This window comes from Pristiophorus japonicus, chromosome 19, assembly GCF_044704955.1.
Source record: "Pristiophorus japonicus isolate sPriJap1 chromosome 19, sPriJap1.hap1, whole genome shotgun sequence".
Taxonomy (NCBI): Eukaryota; Metazoa; Chordata; class Chondrichthyes; family Pristiophoridae; genus Pristiophorus; species Pristiophorus japonicus.
The window spans coordinates 29,200,570-29,211,199 of NC_091995.1; the positions used below are offsets into that span (position 1 = coordinate 29,200,570).

Genomic DNA, 10,630 nt, shown 5'->3' on the forward strand with positions numbered 1-10,630 from the left:
CAGCGATGAGATTCGAGTTGCTCAGCAGCCTCCCGGATGTTCTTCCTTCAATTAGTGTGATCTTTGGCCAGGGACTCCCAGGTGTCGGTAGGGATGTCGCACTTTATCAAGGACGCTTTGAGGGTGTCCTTGAAACGTTTCTTCTGCCCAAATGGGGCTTGCATGCCGAGTAGAACATCCGAGTAGAGAACTTGCTTTGGATTCTTGTGTCGGCCATGCAAACAAAGTGGCCTGCCAACGGAGCTGATCGAGAACACTAATCTTGGTGCGTCTGTCTTCCCAGGCGATTTGCAGTATCTTGCGGAGACATAGTTGGTGATATTTCTCCAGCGACCTGAGGTGCCTAATAAATATAGTCCACGTCTCTGAACCATACAGGAGGGCGGGTATCAGATTGTTGCCAGATTTGAGGACCTGATATTCGAACACTCTCTTTCTGATGCGGTCGAAGGCTGTGCTGGTGCACTGGAGGTGGTGTTGAACCTCGTCGTCGATGTCTGCACTTGCTGATAATAGGCTCCTGAGGTTTGGAAAGTGGTCTAGTTTGTTCAGGGCCACGCCGTGGATCTTGATGACTGGGGGGCAGTGCTGCGTAGTGGGGTCAGGTTAGTGGAGGACCTTTGTCTTATGGATGTTTAGCGTAAGGCCCGTGCTGTTGTACGCCTCGGTGAAGATGTTGACGATGACTTGATGTTCAGCCTCTGAATGTGTGCAGATGCAAGCATGATCTGCTTACTGTAGCTCGATGACAGAGGATGGAATGGTCTTGGATCTGGTCTGGAGGAGAGAAATGTTGAACAGGTTCTCACTGGTTCTATAGTTTAGTTCCACTCCAGCGGAAAGCTTGTTGAGTGTGAGGTGGAGCAATGCCTTGCAGATGAACAGCTTTAAAACGAGCAGAATGAAAGTCTGTTCAGGAATGCATCTGAGGTTTTTAAGGTACATATAGATATGATAAAGAAATAATGTAGGTTACCTAATGATTCCAGGAACGTCTTAAATTCCATTCCTGTTCTGTCGCAAAGTAAGCAACTCAGAGTGGCATGCATTGATGAGATGAGACTGGTCTCAGAATGAATAAATCAAGTCATGTGATTGGTGCAACTCCCGATTGTTAACCTTTGTCCTTTAAGTGACATCTTACCTTTCGTTACAGCAATTTTAGTGTACATTTTGTGAACTTGCCACATCAGTAAACCCTGGCACATCTGGAAGACATCCCAGTTAACAACTGCTGAGTTGTACTGGAAGTGGATTGTTAGGTGTATCAGCTGTGGTTCAGTGGCTAGCACACTCGCTCCTGAGTAAGAAATTTGTGGGTTCAAGTCCCACTCCAGATACATGAGCCCATAGAGTTAGGCTGATACTGCAGTGCCGAGCGAGTGCTGCACTGTTGGAAGTGCCACCTTTTGGATGAGATGATAAACTAAGGCCCCGTCTGCTCTCTCTATTGGACGTAAAATATCCCATGGCACATTTCGCACATTACAACAGTGACTGTACTAGTAAAGTACCTCATTGGCTGAATACATTTTGAGACGTCTGGTGGGCTTGAAAGGCACGATATAAATGCAAGTTTTTCCATCATGAGGAATTCAACTTGCCCCCAATCTACGCGATCCTGAATGGCATATTTGTTGTGCCTTATCAGCTGATGCAATTCATTGCAAATAAATCAAGCTGATACTTGAAAACAACAGCAAGGCAAAGCAAGTTGAATTGCCTTGGGCGTTGCATTGTTGTGCATCTTAATCACCTTGCAGGTGTATGGAATCCACCAAACCTGAACTTTAATGAGTCAGTAGATGAATCCTTCTGAATGTCACATCCATCAGCAATATGAAGCATATATAAATATGGTCTAGAAATTCTTCCAGGGCAGTATGGCAAAATGGGTGAACGTGAATGGGAGCTGGTTTTAGATTCCACTCGAATTTCTTTTCAATTGTTTCAGTGGAAAATAATTTGGGAGAATGTAAAACCGGCTTCTGATTATATAACGTCTGCTTCCTTCTTTGGCCGAAATCAACTCAAATCTATTTTGTGTCAAGTGCCTATCGTGTCAGTCTCCGTCAACCTACCAGCAGGAATATCAGTTTCAACTGATCTCTAAAGAATGCACAAACTGATACAGAAGGTACAAGATATGGGTTGAAATTATGTCTCATCTGAATATGATCGCGACTTGCTGCACTATTTATTCGATTGTTACAAAGGCCCGCTGTTGTAGAAATGTGGTGATAGTTTCTGTCGGTGCTCTATTCTCTGCTGCTGGAGGGCAAGTCACGTTCTGCATTGGCCAGCAGGTGAGGTCTCAGTGGAGGAGGTCATCAGGAGAAGGTACTTACTCTTCCTCCCCAGCGGTAGAAATGTTTTCCGACAGGCACATATAGAAACATAGAAACATAGAAAATAGGTGCAGTAGGTGGCCATTCGGCCCTTCGAGCCTGCACCACCATTCAATAAGATCATGTCTGATCATTCCTTCAGTACCCCTTTCCTGCTTTCTCTCCATACCCCTTGATCCCCTTAACCATAAGGGCCATAGCTAACTCCCTCTTGAATATATCCAATGCACTGGCATCAACAACTCTCTGCAGCAGGGAATTGCACAGGTCAACAACTCTCTGAGTGAAGAAGTTTGTCCTCTTCTCAGTTCTAAATGGCCTACCCCTTATCCTGAGACTATGTCCCCTGGTTCTGGACTTCCCCAACATTGAGAACATTCTTCCCGCATCTAACCTGTCCAGTCCCGTCAGGATCTTATCTATGAGATCCCCTCTTATTCTTCTAAACGCCAGTGAATAAAGGCCCAGTTAATCCAGTCTCTCCTCATATGACAGCCCAGCAATGCGTGGAATCAATTTGGTGAACCTTCGTTGCACTCCCTCAATAGGAAAAACGTCCTTCCTCAGACTAGGAGATCAAAACTGAACAAAATATTCCAGATGAGGCCTCACTAAGGCCCTGTACAACTGCAGTGAGACGTCGCTGCTACGATATTCAAATCCCCTAGCTATGAAGGCCAACATACCATTTGCCTGCTTTACCACCTGCTGTACCTGCGTGCCCACTTTCAGTGACTGATGAACCATGACACCCAGGTCTCGTTGCACCTCCCCTTTTCCTAGTCTGCCGACATTCAGATAATATTCTGCCTTCGTGTTTTTTCCCCCAAAATGGATAACCTCACATTTATCCACATTATGCTGCATCTGCCATGTATTTGCCCACTCACCTAATCTGTCCAAGTCATCCTGCAGCCTCTTAGCGTCCTCCTCACAGCTCACACCGCCAGTTTAGTGTCATCTGCAAACGTGGAGATATTACACTCTATTCCTTCATCCAAATCGTTAATGTATATTGTAAAGAGCTGGGGTCCCAGCACTGATCCCTGGGGCACCCCACTCGTAACTACCTGCCATTCGGAAAAGGACCGACTCTCTGCTTCCTCTCTGCCAACCAATTCTCTATCCATGTCAGTACATTACCCTCAATACCATGCGCTTTGATTTTGTACAGCAATCTCTTGTGCGGGACTATGTCAAAAGCCTTTTGAATGTCCAAATACACCACATCCACTGGTTCTCCCTTGTCCACTTTACGAGTTACATCCTCAAAAATTTCCAGAAGATTCGTCAAGCATGATTTCCCTTTCATAAATCCATGCTGATTCGGTCCGATCCTGTCACTGCTTTCCAAATGGGCTGCTATTTCATCCTTAATGATTGATTACAACATTTTCCCCACTACCGATGTCAGGCTAACTGGTCTTTAATTAGCCGCTTTCTCTCTCCCTCCTTTTTAAAAAAGTGCCGTTACATTAGCTACCCTCCAGTCCATAAGAACTGATCCAGAATCGATAGATTGTTGGAAAATTATCACCAATGCATCCACTATTTCTTGGGCCACTTCCTTAAGTACTCTGGGATGCAGACTATCAGGACCCGGGGATTTTTCGGCGTTTAATCCCATCAATTTCCCTAAAATAATTTCCCGCCTAATAAGTATATCTTTCAGTTCCTCTTTCTCACTCGATCCACTGTCCCCTATTACATTCGGAAGGTTATTTGTATCTTCCTTTGTGAAGACAAAACCAAAGTATTGGTTCAATTGGTCTGCCATTTCTTTGCTCCCCATTATAAATTCACCTGAATTGAACTGCAAAGGACCTACGTTTGTCTTTACTAATCTTTTTCTCTTCACCTATTTATAGAAGCTTTTGCAGTCAGTTTTTATGTGCCCTGCAAGCTTCCTCTCGTACTCTATTTTCCCCTTCTTAATTAAACTCTTAGTCCTCATCTGTTGAATTCTAAATTTCTCCCAGTCCTCAGGTTTGTTGCTTTTTCTAGCCAAGTGATATGCCTCTTCCTTGGTTTTAACACTATCCTTAATTTCCCTTGTTAGCCATGGCTGAGCCACCTCACCAGTTTTATTTTTTACTCCAGAAAGGGATGTACAATTGCTGAAGTTCATCCATGTGATATTTAAATGTTTGCCATTGCTTATCCACCGTCAACCCTTTAAGTATCTTCTGCCAGTCTATTGTAGCCAATTCACACCTCATACCGTCGAAGTTACCTTTCCTTAAGTTGAGGACACGAGTTTCCGAATTAACTTTGTCACTCTCCATCCTTCTTCACCCAGAGAGTGCTGAACCTGTGGAATTCTCTACCACAGAAAGTAGTTGAGGCCAATTCACTAAATATATTCAAAAGGGAGTTAGATGAAGTCCTTACTACTCGGGGGATCAAGGGTTATGGCGAGAAAGCAGGAAGGGGGTACTGAAGTTTCATGTTCAGCCATGAACTCATTGAATGGCGGTGCAGGCTAGAAGGGCTGAATGGCCTGCTCCTGCACCTATTTTCTATGTTTCTATGTTTCTATGTTAATAAGGATTTCTACCATATTATGGACACTTTTCCCCAAAGGGCCTCGCACAACAAGATTGGTAATTAGTCCCTTCTCATTACACATCACCCAGTCTATGATGGCCAGCTCCCAGGTTGGTTACTCGACTTTTTGTTTGAGAAAACCATCCCTAATACACTCCAGGAAATCCTCCTACACTGCATTGCTACCAGTTAGGTTAGCCGAATCTATATGTAGATTAAAGTCGTCCATGATTACTGCTGTATCTTTATTGTACACATCCCTTATTTCTTGTTTGATGCTGTTCCCAACCTCATTACTATTATTTGGAGCACTCTATGGACACAGATGGCAGCGTGCACAAGAGCATCGTCACCAGAATCTGGTCAGAAACTAGGAAAACTTTGAATGACCTGGCAGCATTGCTAAGGTAAGACTCCTAACTCTTGTCTTGCATCACCCTCTGCAGAAACTTAAATTGCCAGAAGGCCCATCACTCACAACCCTTCTCTCCCTGATTACCAGAATTCTCCTTGATTCACTGCCGCACATTTGAATCTATCTCCTTCAGCCACTAATGGCAAGCTCTGCCCAATCTACACTCTACACGATTATTGCCTTCCTCTCTTTACACCTGTACCATTGTTGACACACCAGCACCACTATTCTATCTTGAGATGCAGATCCTGAAAGCGTCTTACTGGGCTACCAATAAATCTCTCCTAGAGTGCAGGGCATGTTAGCAATGAATAGGCGAGTAAATATGAGCGCAAGGGGGAAAAAAGTGCCCATTTCATGACCTCCCTTTAATCAAGGACGACGTCATGAATCTCATGGCTAATTCCAAGGTTGGAGGATGTGTCCTGCAGGGTTCTTGGTGACACGATACCCATTCTCAAGGGAATCATACCCTCCCTCGCATTGCACATCAAAGTGCAGTTGTTTTTAACAGCCGCTGATCTGACTCGAATTACATTTTAAACTAAATGCAAATTATTGTCCCTCTCTTCCTTTTCAGGGAAACAACATTTGCCCAGAGGCCGAGTATTTGGAAGAGGGGAAGACGCATGGTCATTCAAGCTTATTTAACAAGCTCGAGCATTATGAATACATTAATGGATAAATTAGCTGGTTCTGGATTGGGAGAGTCGCCGAGCACTAGAGCACGGTAGAGTGGACAGTGGGATAGGATGGTCAGGAAGCAGCTTCCCACAGGGCGAGATCCTATCTTAGCCCTGCTGTACTGGGCAAAGGTGAAGATTTTGAGGCCCCGCCTCAATTGAAAGACTGCTTCCTATACGGCAGTACCGTTTCAGTGCATTAGCCAGTTTGCACGCGACCTTGCAAACAATGGCAGAGGGCATGGAAAAGGCCAGCTCTGCCGTCTGTGGGTCTACCAGTTCGGTATTGAGATCTCGCAATCAAGGATGGAGTGACTCAATGGGAATCAATGGTACTGTATGTCGGGCGGGGCATCTAATGGTTATCCAATTTCATACCAGCCAATTTCCACTCATGCCTATGACGAATTACTATCCCAATACATCCATATAAATATCCCGGTTAGGGTACAGTAGCATGGTGGTTAATGTCACTGAATTACTAATCCAGCGACCTGGACGAATGATCTTTGAGAGGTGAGTTTAAATCGCACCATGGCAGCTGGGGAATATAAATTCAGTGAAATAAATAAATCTGTAATATAAAAACATATCATCAGTAATAATTGTAAACACACATCTGGTTCACTCATGTCCCTTATGGAAGGAAATCTGCCAACCTTACCCAGTCTGCCCCGCATGTGACCCCAGACCCACACCAATGTGATTGACACTTACTCTGTCCTCAGTTGCATAAGGCAGCTCATCACCACCTTCTCTACAAAAATAAATGTTAGTCTTGTTGGCGAAGCCCACATCTCCTGAATGAAAAAAAATGACAGATTCACCTTGCAATTATTTTCCTCTTTCCAACTGCAGCAAAATGTCCTGCTGTAAGCGAAAGTGCTTCTTCCAATAACATGGGTACCAGCAGCAGCTTGTGGAGACGCAAAACAGGCATAATCGCTTTCGCCGCCCATTATACCACAAACCAAATATTCACTGCTGTTGAACTCAAATTAATTTAATACCAGCCAAAGCGATAGCGTCCTATGAGATACCCATCTCCAATTGCACCTCCTTGCATTTACATACCATGTTTAACATAGGAAACCAGTCCAAAACACTTCATAGATGCCTAATGAAACAATAATCGATGCCGGGCCAAGCAGCACGGTATCAGAATAAGTCTGGGCACAAAGGTAGGTGTTAGGGACGGTCTTAAAGGGGGTGACGGATAGTGAGGTTGAGCAGTGTAGGGATGGAATTCAATTACGAGTGGCTTAAGTGGCTGTAGATATGGCTGCCCATTGTGATGCGAATGGAGATTGGGTGCACATGGGGTTATAATTGGATTAACAGAGAGTTCGGATGGCATTTTAGGCCTGGAGCAGGTTACAGAGGAAGAAAGATATATAATGAGCTGAGGTTAATGTTGGGTGGATAATATAAATCTGATTAGGAATAACTGGGTGCAATTTTAACATTACACCGTAATGTAAAACATGTGATATCGGCTGGACCACTCCCACTAACCTCTCCCGATTTTTGTTCCCTTTCAGGTTAATGGATACGGAGAAGGAGGAACTGGTCTGATGAATGACGCAGTCGACAACGCCTGTGTTATGCTTTTGTGTCATAGCGGAATTACTCCCATTGAGTCGGGAGGTGACAATTGCATGGATAAAGGTTTCAGCATCAGATCAGATGAGCAAAGGTTCGGGGGAGGGCAATATTACTGAGGGGAAATTTGACGGTCTACATCCACTACATGAGTCAACCTGAACCAACTGTCTAACCAATGGCAGCTGCCATCTAGATGGAGTGACGTAGCAATAGTCACAGGGGTGTGGATATGTTAAGTGTGAGATTGCAATATGGTTTGCATTCTCTGGGGATCGTAGAGCTCACGTTAATTACTAACTTGTTCATTTGACAGGTACAGCTAATGATCGTTGTTATGTACCTTAACCCTCTCACTGGAGGATTGTATAAATCAATCTTCTTTCGGTGCATTGCCTCGTTTCTGCCACTCCGGCTTTCAGCAGATCATGGGACCACAGTCTCTTCAGATAGAATATTTCTATCCGATTCTTGTATGTATTGGTGTTCCTGGTAAGTATTTGCTAACCATGACTAATTTTAGTATCCTGTTGTTTTCCCCACATTACAAGGACTACACTCCAACAGTACTTCATTGGCTGTAAAGTGGTTCGAGACGTCCGGAGGCCATGAAAAGCACTATACAAATGCAAGTATGTCTATCATAACATGTCCATTAATGAGCTCGTCTGATTTACGTCCCCATTGATATCAACAGAAATGGAAATCGATCCGGTTCTATCTCATTGATTGGGCGGTCAACCCCTCCACATTACTACGCAGGTAGCGAGGGTGAAAATGGACCCTGTGACATTTACTTGCCAGACGTGGCTCAGTGGTAGCCCTCTCGTACTCCGAGTCCAGAAGTTCTTGGATTCAGGTCCTACTTCAGTGACTTGAGCTCAGTTTTTAAGCTGACATTTAGATGCAGTAGTGAGAGGGCGCTGCACCGTCACAGATGACACCTTTTACATGAGATGTGAACAAATAATAGGTGTGAGCCTGAAAATTCACCTTGTGCCCTAAATGCCCGCTATTGGATCGGCCACCCATTATACACAGCACCTGATATTCAGTTGCATTGCAGTTAAGACAGCCTGCCCACGATGCCATGGGCTTACAACCTGGAAAGTTGCATTAGGAATGCACCCATTGAGTATTTCATATGAGCAGATCATGAAGTTCCTCCAAGAAAGTGCCTAATCGAAAGATTTCCACGAGGATCAGCACTTCCTCTTTCGATTAGGCATGTTACAGACTTCTGGACTCAAGATCGAGTTCAACAATTTCAGATCATAGCACCTGCGCCTACTTTTTTACATGGCAGATGTCGATGATTCTGCCATTCCCATTTACACCTCTTCTTTACACATCTTTTGTTTCGTTATTGTCCCATTACAATCTCATTTTGCTTTGCACTATCAGACCTTTTGTCATTTAATCTCTCCTGCCTTGCACCCATATGACAAACATTCCTTTTTGTTATTGTCTGCCCACCCACTTTCCCTGCACCTGCAACTGCATAAAATCTGTTACATGTCTAATTTTTGCAGTTCTGAAGAAAAGTCACTGAACTTAAACGTTAACTCTGTTCCACAGAGGCTGCCTGATCTGCTGAGGATTTTCAGCACCACATATTAACTATTAGCTCTAGTGTTAAATGGGCGACATGAATTGGCTGCCCTTTATATACCACAACTTATATTCCTGTTACACGACTTCCACGGAAAAATAAAACCAGGCGTGGTATTCAGTGAATGACCAATTAAATATCACTATTTTGCACCCATATAATGTTAAAATTAAACCCCACGCTCCTCCGTTCTCGCGATTCCTAGCCCCTTGAATTCTAATGGGGTTTGCATGTACATCTTTGCTGACTGTTTTGCTAACTGTCCTGATTTTCAATTACTTCCAGCGAACCTGATGACAGTTTTGATTCTTTTCCAAGGAAAGTGTGGTCTTTCCAAAGGGATCGCTCGTTATATGATGGCCATGGCTGCAGGAGGCCTAATGGTTCTCTTCTTTAATGTTATTGTGAGCCATATCATCAAGTATAATTTCCCAGATTCATTATTGAATTACACTTACATGTGTCATTTCAGTGCCTTCATGCAAGGGCTTAGCATTCAACTTTCCATTTGGTTAACAATGTCGTTCACCTTTGACCGCTTCATAGCCATTTGTTGCCAGAACTTGAAGTCAACATATTGCACTGAAAGAACGGCCACGGTGGTTACCATAAAGGTGTGTGTGCTTAACATTTTGATCAATGTTCCCATGTTTTTCCGCTATGAGCCCAATCATATTATTAACAACAAACCATGGGGCTGCCGTACCGTAACAGGATACTTTACTTTACCAGCATGGAAAGCTTACCAATGGATTACGAACATCTCAAGCATGTTTCTTCCAATCCCTTTGCTTTTGCTGTTAAATTCTCTTACTGCCAGGCACATCTTATTAGCGAGTATCGCCCGCAGAGCCCTGAAGAGCCACAGCAATGAAGAGATTGGCAGTGATCCCGAGATGAAGAGCCGAAGAACATCCATCATCCTGCTCTTCACTATCTCGGGGAGCTTTATTGTGCTCTCGGCGCTAATTACTGTAATACACATATGTGTCGGTGTCACGGAGATGGTTACGTTCCAAGGTTCAAACACCCTTTATTTGGCTGTTAAAGTCACAGTTCTCTTGATGTGCATGACTTCCTGTAGAAACACTTGTATTTATGCAATGACCCAGAGGAGATTCAGAGCAGAGATGAGGAATATGTTGAAATATCCGTATACTCTCGTTATTAACTTATTTAAATAATATTTACAGCAGGAAACAAAACAAATATATTTATCTGGCGTTTCGGTTCCAAATTTATTCAAGTCATTTTTAAATTCTTAGTGCACCACCCATTCTGGATTGCCAAAGTCCACTTGGTTTATGAACTCCTGGAAGAATCCGCATAGCTTGTCAATGCAATATCTTCCCCTTCAGAATCTCTGGTTACTTTTGTTCAACAGGTTATTAATATCCACTGACTTTGAATTCTGGAAGACAGG

At 43.7% G+C, this 10,630-nt stretch overlaps 1 protein-coding gene across 1 annotated transcript; it reads left to right on the forward strand.

Moving 5' to 3' along the window:
* The first annotated feature begins 8,023 nt into the window (after nucleotides 1-8,023).
* Nucleotides 8,024-10,391, forward strand: LOC139230404 (probable G-protein coupled receptor 139). The gene is made up of 2 exons (XM_070862243.1): nucleotides 8,024-8,087; nucleotides 9,526-10,391. Exons 1-2 carry the CDS (start codon nucleotides 8,024-8,026, stop codon nucleotides 10,389-10,391), a joined length of 930 nt encoding a protein of 309 aa, XP_070718344.1.
* The last annotated feature ends 239 nt before the right edge of the window (nucleotides 10,392-10,630 follow it).